This window comes from Channa argus, chromosome 14 (genome assembly GCF_033026475.1).
Source record: "Channa argus isolate prfri chromosome 14, Channa argus male v1.0, whole genome shotgun sequence".
NCBI lineage: Eukaryota > Metazoa > Chordata > Actinopteri > Anabantiformes > Channidae > Channa > Channa argus.
The window spans coordinates 8,921,449-8,939,501 of NC_090210.1; the positions used below are offsets into that span (position 1 = coordinate 8,921,449).

Genomic DNA, 18,053 nt, shown 5'->3' on the forward strand with positions numbered 1-18,053 from the left:
AGAAATGCAGCCTAGTTCCTGACGGTTTTGTATTGTAAATGCATTACTTCAATCTGCTGCTAAAACGCCAGCATTGTGTGTTTCATGCGGTAGAAAAGCATTAAAAACACTGATCGTCGGACCTTATTTTGAACACTAAAATTATAAGATGCCTGACTTTTCGCAACTCCTCGTGGCACGTCGGACAGGTTTACAGGGACAACATGCTCTCATATTCCCCACCGTATTTATAACTCGGTCGCTGACCTTGCACTTGGAGCCATCCACAAGACAGGGGGATTATCTCAAACCGAAAAGAGCCAAATAACCGCTCCAATTTTTAACACATAAACTAAAAAACATAAAAGAGCTTGAATACTCGTGTTTGTTAACCATGTATGTGTTAAACCTTACATTATTAATAGTGCCGGGTTGAAACGAGGCAGGCGACAGCGAGCAGCTCCCCCGCCCCTCACACAGTGGTACGGCCCTGTGTTGAAATTCCGAGAATTGAGCTGCAGCGTTTCTTAGAACTGGATTCTCAGAACTGGTGATGTACAGAGTTTCGAGGAAACTTTTACAAGGTGACTTTTTTTCCTTCCTATTTTCTCAGCATTAGGTCATGAGTCTAGTGAAGTAGCAGATGTTCACGGGGCTGCTTTGGCTGTTCTGGGACTGGATTATTTTTCAGTGTTTTAATATTTTGTGATTTCTTTTGTATTAGAAGTGAACTAACAGATTTGAACTATTTAGATGTGATTTACACAGCTGCACTCTCTATGAGTTTTAGACGGAAGTGTGAAGCCTGTGTGCGCGGATTTAATTAATTTTAGTTGTACTTTAAGATTTAATAGCTGCTTTGGGGTGAAAAAGAGCAACAGTTTTGCGACGTTAACGTTTGTCAGAGTGGTGGCCTCGTATTTGTACAATATAAGGGCTTTGGGTTATATTGTGATCTTAAATCGTTTGATTTAAAACATCATTTGGCAAGTTCGAGACAGACAATCAAAAGTGGCGCAACAGGGCCGTGCGTTCTGGCTCAGCCACATCCAACTATTTTTTCTCTGCGCATTTCTTTCTTCAGTCAGCCTTTTAACTTTGCTACATGGGCGATGACATTTCAGCATTAGATTTAATCGAGCACAGACTGTTGCAACACTTGAAAAGCGCAATGAAAGTACGGGACATCCCCCAAACAGCATTTCTAAACTTGAAAGGACTTGCGCTGTTGCTCGGTGGCTCGCAGCCGAAGTTACGCAGCAAAAAATAACCGGCCCATGAAATCACATCTTAGGAAATCAAACTGCCACCATCTAATATATAAGGTTTCAAAGTGATCAGAGCGACGGGTTGAGCAGGAGGGGAGTAAATGTTAATGTGTTCAATGAGATGATGGGGGAACAGGAACCTCTCTGTGTACTGGCAACTTAATCTGAGCAGCCAGGGACTGAATGTGCTCAACGTCAAACACGTTTACAACCAACAGGCAGCAGACTGCCAGCACAGAGTTGGGTCTGTTACAGGGTGAAAAAACTGCGGGGGAAACTGAAATAAAGTCGTCCTTAGATCATTTAAACCGCAGAGTTCAGTATTTGCTTTATGTATTTTGTAAATGTATTATCTGAGGTAAAATTTAGTCTCCACAAAATTACTACACATGTAGATCCCTGATGACACACTAAAGAAATATCACTATTTTAAGTAGAAATCTGATCATGTGTAATAACACCGTGAATCGGGGCCAATAATAACACAGACAGGGCTCGAAACGTTTGATAACCCTCCCTCTTATGTTTCTCATTGCAATGGCGCCGCCTTATGACAAAACACAGGTATTGTTAGGGTCAAAGCTTGTTTTGATTTTAAGCCCAGAGGGCAGGCGGCTTGTGTAGATGTTATCACGAGACTAAAGTGATGAAGTGTAGACAAATACAAACCCTTATCCCTATCCTATCTTAATTAATAAGACATTTGTAATTTTAATTAATTAAAGTTATAATTTAGTTAATTTTCCAATTGAATTTTGGCCTTTAAGATGATTCCCACAGTCGACAAGAAAGTGGCAGAATTAAAGCCCATTCGAGCTACAAAATACAACTTTAATTATGATCACTTTAATATTGTTAAAAGTGGTATAGATATCCTCATCCTGGTGCCATCTTTCACCACTTTTATTTTTCTACTCCTAATGCACAATACGTACCTTTGTTTTGTATTCACAGTGAATCCCTCACTCACTGATAATAAACAAATTATTATATTTGCTTTTGCTTAGGTTTTGACACCATGGCCACAACTACAGATGGCTGTATTCAATTCACACGACATGCAGGTGATGTCCTGCTCAACTTCAACCGCCTCCGCAGCAGGAACATCCTGACTGATGTCACCATACAGGTGGACGGACAGCACTTTCATGCTCATAAGGCCATCCTAGTGGCCTGCAGGTATATATCATAAGAGTTGATACATGACGGCAGCATGAGCAAAACTCTCATGAAATAATTTATTTCTGAAACTTTATTTCATATAACACAGTTGAATAGGTACATACTGCTGCACAGTCACGCCCTCACTTTTACAAAATAAGACCGAACCAGGGTGGTGTAATCCTATTTCATACGGTTCTAAATGATATCCGTGCAGATGATCAAACATGGTGTCCATCTCTGTTCTTCTCTTGCAGTGGCTTCTTTTATTCCATGTTTATGGACCCAGAAAATACAAACCTTAGTGCCATCAGCTTAGATCCCAAAGTGGACCCCAAGGGTTTCTCCATCCTGCTGGACTTTATGTACACGTCCTGTCTGAACATTAAGGACAGTCTGGCCCTAGCCACCATGAACACAGCCATCTACCTGCAGATGGAACATGTTGCCGACACTTGCCACCGATTCATCAAGTCCAGGTAAAAGACATGAGATAATGTGATAGGACACACTCTGTTGTTTTGCTAAAAATAGAAAGGGGTCTGATGTGGACTTGAACATTCTTCTGCAGGCATCAGTCTCTCAATATGCAGACTGAAGAGGTACAGATCAACTCACCACATCTGGCTGAGGAGATTCCTGCTTTGAGGCTTGTCAGTGAAAAAGAGTCAGACTTAAGAAACAACCGCACACCAACCTCATCCCCCCTCCAGGAGTGCAGGGGCTACATCCCCAGTGTATTCAGGGGTATCAACACCTCTGGCTCCTATCACGTCTATGGTGACAACCATGTCCCTGCCGTGAAGCTGGAAGGTTCTCATAAGATTAGCACTCTTCCTAGAGCAGAGGCTTTGTCCCAGACACAATGTTCACAGGCACCCAACAAAAACAAGGCTCACAGTGATTCCACCACCATCATCTCCCACCCAGTACCATCCCATCCCAGTTTCCCAACCACTATCACCCTGCTAGCAGCAGCCCATGAGAGCCTTCAAGGGCCGGCTGCTCCCATGGAGGAGGACAGAATTCAGCACCCACAAACCAGCTGCCTAAGACTGTCCCCGGGATTTAACAAAGGTGTCATCTGTAGCCCTCAAAGCCCACTCAGATCTGACTGCCAACCGAACTCACCTACAGAGTCCAGCAGCAGCAGAAATGCATCCATGAGCCTCAAGCAGCCCTTAGAAAGCCCCAAAGACTCCAAGGCCCGCAACTGGAAGAAATACAAGTTCATTGTAATGAACCAAACTCCTAATGAGAATGAACAGGAGGTTCAGGGGGGCAGTGTTGAGACTACAGCCATGTCCCCTGCACTGAGCCCCTACAGGATTGCTGGAGCAGGTCAACACAGCGGAGTTCATACAGAAGACAGTGCAAGCGAGCACAGAGATGAAACGTCCATGTCTCAGAGTGTTGACAGCTGTAGTATCATCAGGTATAATTAACTGTCAAAACTACATATTTTAAACATAGAAATGTTAAATGAAAAAACTTCTTGTAAACTTTGTGGACTTCTCTTTGTGTGCAGCCACCGCAGATGCTCCTCCTGTGGCTGTGACAGCCCTCAGTGCTTTGAGATGGGTCACCTTTCCCCTGACTCATACAGCAGAGATGACAGTACCAAACTACACTCAGAGTATTCTTCCTCAAGCTGTGGTAAGCGCACTTGCAGGAAAGTTTTTAACAAACCACCGAAGTGTACTGATTTCAACCTGATTTTGTTTTGCCTCACAGAGGAAACTTCCCTGAAAGACCACATGATCCAGGTCCACAGTGACAAGCCATACAAGTGTGACTGCTGCCAGGCTGCCTTCCGCTACAAGGGCAACCTGGCAAGCCACAAGACCGTGCACACAGGTAAGATTAGCAGCAGACTGGCTTTTTGAAGTGTCACAGAGTTAACTTCACGGAATTAACAGTTATAAAGCAATACATAACCTCCTCCTGATTCAAATTTCCAGGTGCAAAGCCGTACCACTGCAACATCTGTGGTGCTCAGTTTAACCGACCAGCCAACCTCAAAACTCATACTCGCATCCACTCTGGTGAAAAGCCATACAAGTGTGAGACATGCGGCTCTCGATTTGTCCAGGTGAGAAAACACACATCAGTAGGAATGTTTTGAATAGCACAGCCTCTGTGTGTGTTTAAATATAATACATATATACGTTTTCCTTTTCCTGCAGGTGGCCCATCTTCGTGCTCATGTATTGATTCATACAGGAGAGAAGCCGTACCCTTGTGAGATCTGCGGAACACACTTCCGCCACCTTCAGACACTCAAGAGCCATATGCGCATTCACACCGGCGAGAAGCCGTATCATGTAAGCTTCCTACTCAGGCTCATATCCTTATCCACTCTGATGGCTAAAAAGAGTAATCCCTTCTCCCCCACAATCCATGCGTCTATCAATAGTTATAAATCCTAAGTCGTAATCCAGAAAGCAGCAAACTTAAACGATGGGGAGCCGGGACCAAACTTGTTATTTACAAAGTGACTTACTGTTTTTTACTGTATTTTCCTTCAGTGTGAAAAATGTGACCTACACTTCAGACACAAGAGCCAGCTGAGGCTTCATCTCCGACAGAAGCACGGTGCAGTCACTAACACCAAGGCTCAGTACCGCAGGAATCCTAGCAACATACCTACGGGCCTGGTTAAGTCCTGCTGAGCCTGCTTCACTTCTCTTAAAGATGTCTTTTTGTTTTCCTTATGCATTGGCCACAGTATTGTCAAAAGATTATTTTTTTATAACACAAACAGAAACATAAATATGATATTACATACCCTTACATACCCTATGCATTTGTAAATGATGCACATTACTTTATGTAAGCTATTTCAAAGATTGTAGAAGTTTATTCTTTTGTGCTGAATGTCAAACAACCGAATGTACATTTTGAATGTGAATTTGAGCAGGTGTTTCTGTATTTCATAAATGACTTAACAGAAAATCAGCCTGGAAGGACAGTCCTCTTTCTCAATGGGACAGAGACACAGTTACAATTCTGGTTTCTATATTGGTACGAGTTTGCGCACTGATATGGCCATATTTTATGCAGTTTATGCATTTTTCATTAGGCTATTTTTGTAAATAAGATAATATATATTTTCAGATTGCCATCTGCTGGCAGACTGTGAACATATTTACATAAATTTAGTTTTTCTCACATGCAGTGAGCTTCATCAACTTGTCAAAATCACAAAAGCTTGTTACATTGGAATTGTATAGTTTGTGGTACAGTATGTATTGAACATTGCCATTCATTGAAAAAAATAGCTATGTACATATGTGTTTCATTCTTTATAGGTTCATTCTGGTATTTTGCACATACACATTATGCTGTAATTTACATTTTCATACATTTCAATATTTCTACTTGATGTTTTAAAATAGTTTGTTAAACCCTCTGGCCAGCACATGCTATATTTTTATTTAAAGTTTTTTTTTTCTTTGCTGGATTCTGTTACATTTTGGTGCTGCAATGATTTAATGTCCCCAAGGGATGATTAAAGTTTCATTGTATTTTTTGTAACCATTCATATTACATTGCACCCATGCAAACCAATATTCATAGTGCCTTACATTCACTGTTTTCAATTGGCTACTTTCACAGACTAACTATTAATGCATTTTAAGTCTGACAGAAAGCGCTGATAGCTATGAAGTAAAGTTGTGATGCATTTTGTATTAGGTACATTGCCCTATCGTCATGTGTCTGCATGTCAGGTACTGTTGTTTTGAAAGCTGATGATTGGTTGTGTGTAGCTCTTAAAATGCAGACACAGTACACCAGGCATCAAGCTAAAAATGCTCAGGAATATTAGTGGTATGTAAGCAAAAGTCTTACAATAAAATATATATTATCTACTACAGCTGTGTCAATTATATTATACCTTGTCTGGCTCTCCCCGGTGTTCACTCTTCTATACAATTCAAAACTGAAATAATGGAGTTTACTTAAAATTAAATAAAGGTATAAACACACAACTAAGAAAGTATTATTATAAAAGTCTAATTTAGATGTGTAGAAATAAATTTTACATTTACTTCCCAAATATTTGTATATTCATTTTTTGGATTCATTTTAGAAGTTTGAAATTACAAAATTTGTCAAAAATTTTAGAAGTTGGAAATTACAAAATTTTTCAAACTTTTTTTATTTTAACGTTCTTTTACTTTGGAGAAAAACGAATGGGTATGGGACAATGACTAATATTTAATCCTCCTTAAAAATCGCATGGTGAGTGACAAAACGCAACATGCAATGTCAGGCGCCTCCTGCTGGAGAAAACTGCTCAAAGCTACAACTCAGCCCCCCTACTTTTTAACACTGATTCGTGTTCAGTATAATGCAGCTTTTTTCAAAACGAAATAAATTCGAAGACTTTCTTGTCCATGTGAAACTTATTTAAGTGCAGTACTGCACTCAGTGCCTCATAGGCAAAGTGAAAACATAATTTAAAAAATATCTGTAAATTTATTAAAAACATAAAAATGAAATATAACATGCTCATAAGTATTCAGAACTTTACTGAGTACTTTGGTGAAGCACCTTTGGCACCTCTGTGGACCGTTGATGGACAGTCATTTCTAGGTCTCTCCAGAGGTTTTCAAAAAGGTTCACGTCAGGGCTCTGGCTGAGCCACTGTAGGACATTCGCAGAGTTGTCCGCTAAGCCACTCCAAGGTTATGACTTTCTACTTAGGATCGTTTTCATTTTTATGTGTTTGGACTGATGATAGGCTTCATTCTATGCACTGTCTTAAAGCCCGGATTGTTTGAGGGCTGCAGTGATGGTTGCCCTCTTAGAAGTTTGTCTCATCTCTGCACAGACTCTCTGGAGCTCAGAGTGGCCATCAAGTTCTTGGTCTCTCTTACTATGGTCCTTCTCTCCTGATTGCTCAGTTTGGCCAAGGTGACTGTTTGAAAGTGTCCTGGTTGCATCAAACTTTGAGCATTTGAGAATTGAGGTCACTGTGCTCTTGAGAACCTGCAATGTAGAACAACTTTTTTGTAGCTCTGCGCTTTGCAATCACCCGGTCTCTGAGCTCTGCAGGCAGCTCCTTTTACCTCATGGCTTTTGCTCAGATACAGAATGCATTGTCAGCTGTTTGGCCTTCTATACAGATGTGTGCCTTTCCAAATCATGTCCAGTTCATTTTAGCACAGGTGGACTGCAATCATCATGTAGAAACATCTCAGCAATGGTCAAGAGAAATTGGAGGTACACAAAGGGTCTGAATACTTATGTACATGATATTTCAGTTTTTTATTTTTAGTAAATTCCCAGAAATGTTTAAAATTCTGTTTTCACTTTGCCATTATGAGGTACTGAGTGCGAATAAAAAATAAAAAAATGAATTTTAACAATCGTATTATCAGGCTGCAATTTAACAAAATTGAAAAAAGGGCGTCTGAAAACTTGCATGCACGTTATCTGAAAGATTCAGATACTGAGGTCAATCAGAATGCTGACCAAAAACTACACAATGACACTACACCCTGAGCAATTCTGAGAAGAGCAGATACAAGAAAATTTCCAAGTGTCTAAATATCATTGCACAAGTAAATCTACCTTCAGTAGGTTGTCCTCAAAGACTAAAAGTGCAAGGAGGACAAGCCTAATGAAGAGGGCCTAAAGACACCTCTGAGAGAATTAATTGTCTTAAGTAAGTCTTAAACTAGTTAAGCTAGTTTGCCAAATGGTGTGCTGGTAGAGCAGTCATCCACAAAACAATGTCAAAGTGTCCTTGGACAAGAGAGGACACTGACTATGAAGGAGACCTATCTTGTTTCAGATACCCCAAAGACCCCAAATACAACCGTCCAACAACCCTAATACAACCTAACAGAGCTTGAGAATTGGGTAAATCTGCAGTATCCAGTTGTTCAAAGATGACTTAGATCTATACACACATTTTACATAGACATCACTTTGTAGAAATCTAACATTACTTTGACATTAAAAGCTTTTCTTTTTATATCAGTCAAAAAAAGACATATAATTTAGGTTTAAGAAATAAAAGTCAAAACTTAGGAGGGGTGAATACTTATTTATAGGCCCTTTAACTATACAATCCTTAGTTCATAATGTAATTTAATTTCATTATGCAGTGGACTACAGCACTATAACTGTATAATACAGAGAATAAAGAAAGTATACAATGTTTCAAACCCTGGAATAGGAAAGGTTCTAAATCAAATAAACATAAAGGGAAATCAGGTTTAACTTTTCAGCATGATTTTCCCTCCACTAGGATACAGTACAGCTTTGATAAAATGTTCATTGAGGTGTTCTGTGCATATCCAAATATTCACTGAAGACTGAGCTATCCAGCAGAGAAACAGAGTACCTAACTTATACTGTGGCACAAAAGAAATCATCATGTGTTTCTGGTATTCTGCCCATTAAACATGAGATAGTTGTTGTATGCATTTTATTTTGGGTGCCAAACAGGTTTTTGAGTAATCTGTCATCATGTACTTAAACATTTTGGTCTGATGGATTATGGCTGCTTCCAATGATATAATACCCTGAAGACATTACTGTATATACCATTTTACAGAGATGTCCAGTACTATAACACTAAAGTGTCTCTGTCTAGCAATAATACATTTTGTTCCTATGCAAAGACAGAGAGTACAGATGAGTTGTGAGCTCTTCTGAATATGAACTAGTAGATAACTAGTAGCTGCAATGCATGTCTCCCTCTAATTAACATCAGTACATACTGTGTACACACATACACATTCGGAAACAGACAGTGCAGCGTTTACAAAAGAGTTGAACAAAAAGAAGTCATATGAATGTACATGTAAACATATTATAGTGTACTTGCAGTTGATAAAAGAAAATTAAAACGATAAGTAAACGTTGTTGGCAGGGTTGAAAATTCAACCCTCTTTGTCTAGGATGGCTTTCACGTCAGCAAACACCTGAAAGAAGGAAAATAAATTACTGTCATACTGTATTTCAGTTCCACCTGAAAAACCTTACTTAAACCTGCCAAAGAAACCTTAAGTTGTGCAAATATTCTTAAATCTGATCGCAGCGGAAAACATTTTGCAACTTTTCAATTGAGTATTAATTCAATATTGTATTGTTTTAGGGAAGGGGCAGAACTGCTATAAACAAGAGTAAAAACATGAAAGTGACATATTTTTTTAAATTAACTTTAAAATTGAAATTTGAATATATACAGTCTAATATATTGTCTGCAATAAAATTTAAATGTGATTTTAGATAACCTAAAGAAAAGTTTTAATATAATTCAAAAATACATCCCCCCCCAACACACACACACAAATAAGTTTGTATATCAAATTATTTAAATCCATCTAGTCCTTCTGCTACACATGCCCTCATTTTATTGTCCATTCCACGCGATTGCGATCGAGAGTTTTATCAATTTCCAGATAACAGAGAATTAAGTTGTATACATGCTTGGCTTCCAGTAAACACTTGCCTTTATCATATGAATTGGAAACAAACGCCTGGAGTCAAAAACTACACAATATCATCTAGGTCGTAAAAAAAGTCTATGAAAGCGAAACTGTCAACCACCTTGATTCCTGAAGCAACTAAACAAGGTACTTAGCATGTTCACAGATATTCTTACTCGTCTGGGTTGTATTTTTAAAGATCATCGGACATCCATGTGGGAAGGTTTTGCCTTCTCGCTGACTAAATGGTATAGAAATAACCCGCTTCCATTTGATATCCACGTGCTTTATTGATTGGCAGGTTTCTTAAGTTATCACACACATCAGCTGTAGTGGTGGTCATTTGGTTTCTAGTATTTCACCTCCTCCTGTAGTACATTCCCAATGGTCCCTTTAGGAATCTATTGGCAATGTTCAGAGTGCTAAATCTACACACTACAGTCCATTCACTTACCTGATCAACAGTACGAGAAGCATCTACAGTGCGCACCTTCCCAAGTTTCTTATACTGTTCAATGATTGGCTGTGTTGACTTCAGGTAGGTCTGGATTCTGCATTATAGAAAAATGTATCTGATTATTAGGGTCAGAAGACACAAGGGATTCAAAGGAGAAATTGGGTCAGACACAAACATGCAGGTACGAATAGTCAGCTAAGTGGATTGGAGAAACCTATACTGACAAGTACATTATAAAATGCACGGTTGTAATATAATTAAAAGGTGTGTAGTTGTTTATAGTGAAGGACTGTACCTTTTTTCTAAACTTTCTCTGTTGTCATCTGTGCGTCCACTGCTCTTCCCCCTTTCTAAACACCGGTTAATGCAAACCTATCGACAAAAGACAACATGTCTTTTCTATCTAGTGGCTCCACTCATTGTATGTAACGTAACATAGGTAGAGAGGTTTTAATGTTATATTCCATCACCTACCTCAATGCTGCAGTCAAAGAAAAGCACAAATTTGACATCAGCATTGCCTTCCATGACAGTGTTCCACCCCTGCAGGTTGTCCTCATTGCGGGGGAAGCCATCTATGAGGAAGCGGTACTTTTTCTCATCTTTTTGCATTGTCTCTTCCATTGCCTTAAGGAACAAAAAAAGATGTCATTGCAGTGCAAAAGCTTAATTTAATAAGAATAAGAACCTGATTTCCAATACTCAGGACAACCAATATCAAAATGACCATTAAAAAGCAAACTCTGTTTAAATGGGTACCTACATGTATATGTCTTATCATCCTGACAAAAATAAAGAAAATAAACCACATTTTATAATCACATAAAACAAACAAAGCTTTTTATTGATCCATTTTGCGCGATTGTGGAGTATGACTGATAATGTCTATTGTTTTGTCATTAACTAAAACGAGGGAAGTAATCATTAATTAAGTCAGTTACCAAACATTTCTTTCTCAATTTAAAAGTTAAAAAAATTAAAGCAAAGATTGTATCCTCAAGAAATGAAAAATAATATAAATCAGTGATTTTTAAAAAAGAAAAGAATCACTGTATAATATCCTGTCATAGTGGCATAAAGAAAATTCATTCCTTAGATGTCCATCAAAGAAAGGAGGTGCACAGTTGAAGGTTAACAAGGCTAAGAGTTCACAGAACTTTAACTGTGGTCCGGGAAACCTGATTGACGTTCACATTTACAACCTAAAGTGGCCCAAATGTGTAACGTTAAAACAGCTTTCATACATACTTTTCTGAGTAAGTTGATGGTGATCTTAACTGGGACTATTTGGCCCTCCTTGATGTAGTTGTCGATAAGCATTCCATACTCTGACCCCTCTCTAGCTCGCTCTGCCCTCAGCAAGTCCCCAGCTGACAAATGGGTGTAGTTGAAACCCTGAAAGATGGACACATTTTTTTGCATATGATAAGATGACTACATGTGATGAACAAATAATAAAGCAACGTAATTTGAAGAACAAGTCTGCTATCACCAAGAGTCAATATGTGGGGAGAAGAAAAATAGAGGTTAATACATTTGTAATGAAACTAAAACTCAACCATAAGTGTTCTTTACAGAAAGGTGAAAGCTTTCTTATTCACAGGCTAAGAAAAATTTGGCCTCTATGCCAAGCTGCCTTTCAGGCCTAACCACCTTATTTGAAGAACAGCAGCCAACGTCCACTAACATTCGTGAACAGAAGTAGTAAGAAATTCTCACATAGTCAAATACACACACATTAAAGAGTTTGCATTAGTAGAGCTGCAACCTCATGAGCTTTCATTAGTTTGAGTTTAAAACAAACATCTGAGTTTAGATAGAGTTCTGACTTTTCAAACTTTCAGGCTAGCTTGTTCATAATCTTTTGCATGCTGTATCTTTGGAATGGTCTATTATACAAGAAACAAATGACTTATGCATGACAGACAGTGTGACACAATACATGTTATCTTTGGCAGTTGGCTGTTTTCCTTTATAAGCCATGCTTTCAGTACACATCTCAATTATACCAGTTTCCAAGCTTAGGTAAATTAGATTATGTTTAATTATTCATATGTAGGGCGTGATCCAGGTAAAAGTTCCTCAATAATGTCTTTGTCAACATCAATCTGTTTGTTCAAAGTCAATAAAGTGCACTTCAGGCTTTCACTGACCATTACATAACTTCAACTGCATAGATAAGTCAGTGATAAGGTTATAATACTGAGCAAATGTACCCCCAACAGCCCATTTCCCTCCCCAGCTGCGCAGTGCCCGTCCAAGCCCGGTAGAAATTGGGAAGGGTTGCGTCAGGAAGGGCATCCGGCATAAAATCTGTGCCACATAAACATGCGGACAATGATCCGCTGTGGCGACACTGAACTCACGGGATAAGCTGAAAGGACAAAAAAAATTAAAAAAAAAAAAAACTGAGCCAATGTCAATAAGTTATGTCCTGTTGTCTATGTTTGTATTTTATAAAGCCAATATGTAGAAAGTAGTTTAGACACTGAACATGTGTTGAGTGCCATGGTCCAATTGGTCGGATAACGAAATAATTCCACTGAACACAGTAAGAAACCTCCACAGCTACACAGCCAACTTTCCACTTCTACCTTGTTTCTCTCCCCTCTGATTGCTTTAAAAATTGCCCAAATCCACGTCCGTCCCTTAGTTCCACTAGCTGTACCTTGTAGAGTTAATGGCTTTAATAAAAATATTGTTTCCCTGACAACTGACTAGGCAAACATCTAAGGCAGTAATTTGATGTCATAATAATTGTGTGGCTAACCAGCTAGCTAGCTAACTGATATTCCTTTTAGAGGGCAACCGGAAGTCAATGCAATTTACACATTATCACATTATTAATGGTGTATTTAAAGACAAGGTCAATCTCAAATCCGCAAAATAATATTTTCCCTCACAACGCGCTAAACCTTAACCTTCCAAAAAATTTTGAAGGAGTCATCTTCATTGTCCTTTCTCTCGCCATCTCTCGTACCTCAACGATTTTGGAGCACTGGGTCCCTTTGCCGGCGCCAGGCCCGCCCAGAACGAAAACAACCTGCGGGTTCATCATCAGCAACAGTGGGTTCAACAAGCTCGGCACCCTCTGAGACACGTTACCGAACAGTCGGCTGATCATAAAACAATAAAACCAGCTGTAGACGCTGCCCGGCAGAGTGGTAGCAAAAACAGCACGCCGGGCAAACCGGTGAATGCGTGTCAGTTTCTGTGGGTAGGAAGCAAGTCAATGAAACAACTGACACCACTTCCGTTTTGTGACGCAGGCCGCAGCCACGCCTGTTTTGCACTTGTTATTTTTTCAGTGCAGAGGTCAGATGACTACCCTCCCCTGCCTCTCTCCAGCATCAGCACCTCCAAACCGAACAACCCGATCCAGCTGCAAGAGGATGCTCCCCGGTCCATGATGCTCACCAGCTCGACGAAGCCCTGCGACGAGACGGCTAGCCGGGAAACGGCTGGTACAGTCCCTGCTTTCTGCACATTTGTGCTGCCTCGCTGCTTTCATTCATGATGCACCATTCATGCATCCCCAAGAATGGAAGCACACTGCGAGGAAAACATTAAAAAAGCCCGTTATAGCCCTGCTGTCTCGCCTTTGTAAACCATTCTCGGTCATTCGATGAAGCTTCTTTTCATGTAGGTCAAAGTAATGAAGAGCCCTATTTTGTCTTTTAAGGGCGCCGCGCGAACGCAGGACTAATAGTGAAAAGCCAAGCAAACAAAAAGCATCCAGCCCCCCTCCTCTGACGCACCTGGCTGCCCTGTCGCCACCTGACATGACAGCGCAGAGCCTGGAGCAGAGCAGCAGGATCAAGGGGCACCGACGTGCAGCCGGACGTGAGGACTCGTCAAGGAAAAGAGGACCCTCCGGACATACGGCGGAGAAGCAGCAGCAGCCCAGGGGAGGCCGGATTGCAGTTTCTGGGGACGAGCGCCAAGGGCAGTGCGGCAGTCAGCAGGCAGACCGGGGGGAGGAGGCTGCGGAGATCTGTGATACTTCCCCACCAGTCCCCACTGCGCTCTCACCTCTAAATCCTCCTGAAAAAAAATAATGGTGGATGCTTTTGTGTTTCATCTGTGTTGACTGTGATTCTGCCAATTTTCTCACCTTTTTTTCTTCCCAACCAATCAGAGATGATGGGCCATTAAAAGATTAGATCTGCTCTTCAGGAAAGGGTGGAACCCGGAGGGGACTGATGTGCATACTGGCCAGGTATCATTTGCTCCCTTCTACTTTGGTTTTGCTCATTTTGCTTGTCGGCTGCACTATGGGTTGTATTCAAAGCATTGCATGCAAGCCCCGCATCAGACGGGAGAACATTGTGGTGTATGAGGTGTCAGCCTCTATTGACCAGTGTCCCACTATCATTGAGGAGAACTCACCGATTGTGCTCCGTTACAAGACGCCTTACTTCAGGGCCTCAGCAGGAGTAGTGATGCCACCAGTGCCCCGCAATGAAACCTGGGTGGTGGGCTGGATCCAAGCTTGTACCCAAATGGAATTCTACAACACCTATGGTGATATTGGCATGTAAGTGTACAGAGGACAACGTTGGACTTTAACTTTTTGCACAGTGTTTGGTTTTGTCAGGTGTTTGAAAGTGCACACCCTTTTCTTTTTTCCTCACTTATGCACACACACACACACACACACACACACACGCACACACTTGCACACACTTACAAACATACTTTTCCCGCTACCTCAAAAAGCCTCTCATCTCCTCTGTCACCCACTGTCCACTGTTGCAGGTCCAGTTGGGAATTACCAGAGTTGCGGGAGGGTCGGGTCAAGGCCATCAGTGACTCAGATGGCGTCAGCTACCCTTGGTACGGCAACACCACAGAGACGGTCACCCTGACTGGCCCTACGTCCAAACCTTCCCGTCTGACGGTCAGCATGAATGACAACTTCTACCCCAGTGTGACCTGGGCAGTGCCCATCAGCAACAGTAACACGCCAATGCTGACCCACATCACCAGGGACCAGAGCTTCATCACCTGGCTGGTGGCCATGAACTCCATCACCAAGGTGGGAGGGAAAACATACAGAGGAACCTTTAGGTCAAACTATTACCACACTGATAAAACACACACCATAATAAAATTTTGAAATTAAATCTGGTGTTTTGCATCCCCAAGATATATCTTGCTCAGTTGAAATGAAAAGTACCAGCTATGCACATGCTCTTGCATTACACACATGCTGACTATGATGTATGATCACCTCCTCCTGCACTTTTTCTTTCTGGTGTAGAGTTACAAAGCACCTCATCATGGCCTTCAATTCTCCCGAATGGCCGATCAAAAGTCAGTCCAGCATAAAATGTGTATGAAAGTGTGCATAGTATGTATGTATTTGTGGAAATGTTGGCTTTCAATCATATTACAGAGAGGGTTTGACAGAATTTTTATTCTTTGTTGGCTAACAAGCTAAAAACAGGAGCAGAGCTGCCTTCTGCGGTGGCTATTTAATGTAGAGATTTATTGTTGAGAATTCCGAAAACTGGCAGAATTTTATTTAAATGTTTCTCTCAGTCAGTTAAAAATAAATAATATTATTTATCATTTACCAAAGCCAAGTAATATCTATTACCAGTTCAGGCCATATTGCACAGGCCTTAACATCAATTGCATTGTGCATACACATACATACATTATTAACCTTAATAATATTGTGTTGCTTTTCTCTTCTAGGAGCGCATTGTGTTGCAGACAGTTCGGTGGCGGATGCGGGTGGACATTGCTGTGGACCCAGACATGCCACTGGGTTCCCGGGCCTCACTGGTAGGTCGTCCCTATCAGGAGCAACCACACATCCTAAACTACCAGGAGCCGATTCCTCCCAACGCACTGGGGAGGCCGAACGCTAACGATGCCCAAGTGCTAATGTGGAGGCCAAGGAGAGGGGCACCACTAGTGGTCATTCCGCCAAAATAAGAGGTTCAAATGGCTGTGTGGACAAAAGAATATTCACTCCCTCTTGCTGAAAAGGAAGCATGAAGGTGATGAAGTAATAAATCCTATACAAGAAGAGCAACCTGATGGTTTCCCTGGGCTCAAACATGCCAGCAGCTTATTATGCTTGAAAGATTAGTACCAATAGTACGAGTGGATATTACATCTATGGTATCAGGAAAAGAAATCTACATTACACTGACCTGGTGTCAAGGGCCTGGAATTACATCAAGACTTGTATGACTGCATTAAAGAGTTCTGCCTGCCTTTTAGCAAAGAAGGAACACTGTTTTTAAATGTACCACAGAGGTATAACACACCAAGGAGAACTGCATCCTGCTTCCTTATGTAGATGTTATTGCATGAGAGAGTGAGAGAGAAAAATATTGTTCTTGAGAAGTTTAAGGATAGCATTTGTTTTGTATACCTTGATACTTAAAGACATTTTGATTGAAAAGCCAGTCAGCTGAAAAAAAAATCTAAAACAAAAACAAACAACAACAAGAAAACAGTGGCTGGTTAAACCTCTTCAGTGCCAATAAAGGCCTTCTGCACACTCATTACCAGAGTTAAAGGATGTATTCAGAACATTTTAGACAAAAGTATTATATAAAACTTTTTAGGTTAAGATTAATCTTATACATCATTCAGATTGTATTAAGAGCAACCACCTGACATAAATGTGTGAAAGAAAACCAATCTGCTGTTATTTTCACTGGAGTTTTGCTAATATGCCAAATTATGCACAAGTTATTTTCTACTTACTAGCCTCTGTACTGCAGCTGATGTTGTATTCACATGGGTGACAAACCATCAGTAAGAAGGCTTGGACCTTTTAACACATAAAATAAATAATGTTAGCTATGTTTTCAGTAAGTGCAGTACACATGAGATGGAGATGTGCCAAACATCAAATTTTAAACAAGACCAGTCAGGACAACACATGGTATATGATAGCTGCCAAAGTGTATTTAGACCAGGGGTAGATTGACCTTGGTCTGCACTGGTCAGTGCCATGCTGTGCTACTAAGTTATATAAGTCTTGATACAATCAGCGGATGTAATGTACTTGTAATAGTTTCTTTCTTTCTCTGCATTTAAGCCAGATTCAATTCAGGCATTTGAAATTTATATTTAAAAGTGCCATTTTTAGTGCTGGGTCTATGAGGTCAAACCAAAACATTTCCTCATATCTTTGACATACATTATTTTGCAGTAGTTGTCTGCAGATGATCATACAGATAAAGGCCTTCCTGTGTTATGGCTATGGTCTGCCCCATGGTTCATCCTGGGTTTGGTCCAAGTCTCTGCCTGCCACTCCTCAAACGGGTCACATGACTCATCCTCCATCTGTGCTTCTCCTCAGGTTCACAACTCACCTTCCCATCTGCCTGCGCCTTTTCTCCTGTCTGTCCACATCATCACACACATCATCACCATACCAAAAATACAAATTGACTCTGAAATCCACAACTATGCAAAGAATGTAACTGTGTAAGCAAGTGACAGTTGGGAAAAACTGGCAAAATAATGTATTTTGTTCATGTTCATTTGCTTCAATTCTGTTTTTGTTGAATAAAAAGGTCTGTTACTACCATGTAAATCCTCAGAGGTTAAAATAGGTTATATTAATTCAGTGTGTCTGCATTTGTCACTGCACCACTGTTCATTCAGCCATCTGTTGCTATAGAGACTGGTCTGGTTTTTCTGAGTGCACTGCAACTGGAACCGAAAAAAAAAAGGTTCAAAATATTCATGGGTGTGTCGAGCTCTCTG

General features: G+C 40.5%; 3 protein-coding genes across 10 annotated transcripts; 2 read left to right on the plus strand and 1 right to left on the minus strand.

Annotated features, from left to right (window-relative positions):
* The first annotated feature begins 453 nt into the window (after positions 1 to 453).
* Positions 454 to 6,283, plus strand: bcl6ab (BCL6A transcription repressor b). 2 transcript variants are annotated; one of them, XM_067528838.1, is made up of 9 exons: positions 454 to 563; positions 2,255 to 2,426; positions 2,666 to 2,887; positions 2,980 to 3,843; positions 3,937 to 4,064; positions 4,143 to 4,265; positions 4,370 to 4,500; positions 4,595 to 4,732; positions 4,937 to 6,283. In XM_067528838.1, the coding sequence occupies exons 1-9, from the start codon at positions 533 to 535 to the stop codon at positions 5,078 to 5,080; spliced, it is 1,953 nt and encodes a 650-aa protein (XP_067384939.1). In that variant the 5' UTR covers positions 454 to 532; the 3' UTR covers positions 5,081 to 6,283. The 2 variants fall into 2 exon arrangements, with proteins under 2 accessions (XP_067384939.1, XP_067384938.1); XM_067528837.1 differs by having other exon boundaries at positions 3,937 to 4,265.
* Positions 6,284 to 8,446: 2,163 nt separating this feature from the next.
* cmpk (cytidylate kinase) lies at positions 8,447 to 13,556 on the minus strand. Its single transcript, XM_067528849.1, has 6 exons — positions 13,294 to 13,556; positions 11,562 to 11,708; positions 10,788 to 10,940; positions 10,609 to 10,685; positions 10,311 to 10,407; positions 8,447 to 9,349 (listed from the first exon to the last, which is right to left on the minus strand). Exons 1-6 carry the CDS (start codon positions 13,435 to 13,437, stop codon positions 9,308 to 9,310), a joined length of 660 nt encoding a protein of 219 aa, XP_067384950.1. The 5' UTR covers positions 13,438 to 13,556; the 3' UTR covers positions 8,447 to 9,307.
* Positions 13,557 to 13,563: 7 nt separating this feature from the next.
* Positions 13,564 to 17,874, plus strand: fam78ba (family with sequence similarity 78 member Ba). Of its 7 annotated transcripts, none has more exons than XM_067528843.1 (4): positions 13,575 to 14,850; positions 15,072 to 15,351; positions 15,577 to 15,629; positions 16,017 to 16,261. In XM_067528843.1, the coding sequence occupies exons 1-4, from the start codon at positions 14,516 to 14,518 to the stop codon at positions 16,108 to 16,110; spliced, it is 762 nt and encodes a 253-aa protein (XP_067384944.1). In that variant the 5' UTR covers positions 13,575 to 14,515; the 3' UTR covers positions 16,111 to 16,261. The 7 variants fall into 7 exon arrangements, with proteins under 7 accessions (XP_067384948.1, XP_067384944.1, XP_067384943.1 ...); XM_067528842.1 differs by lacking the exon at positions 15,577 to 15,629 and having other exon boundaries at positions 13,586 to 14,373; positions 14,452 to 14,850; positions 16,017 to 17,874; XM_067528845.1 differs by lacking the exon at positions 15,577 to 15,629 and having other exon boundaries at positions 13,595 to 14,532; positions 14,693 to 14,850; positions 16,017 to 17,874.
* Positions 17,875 to 18,053: the final 179 nt, after the last annotated feature.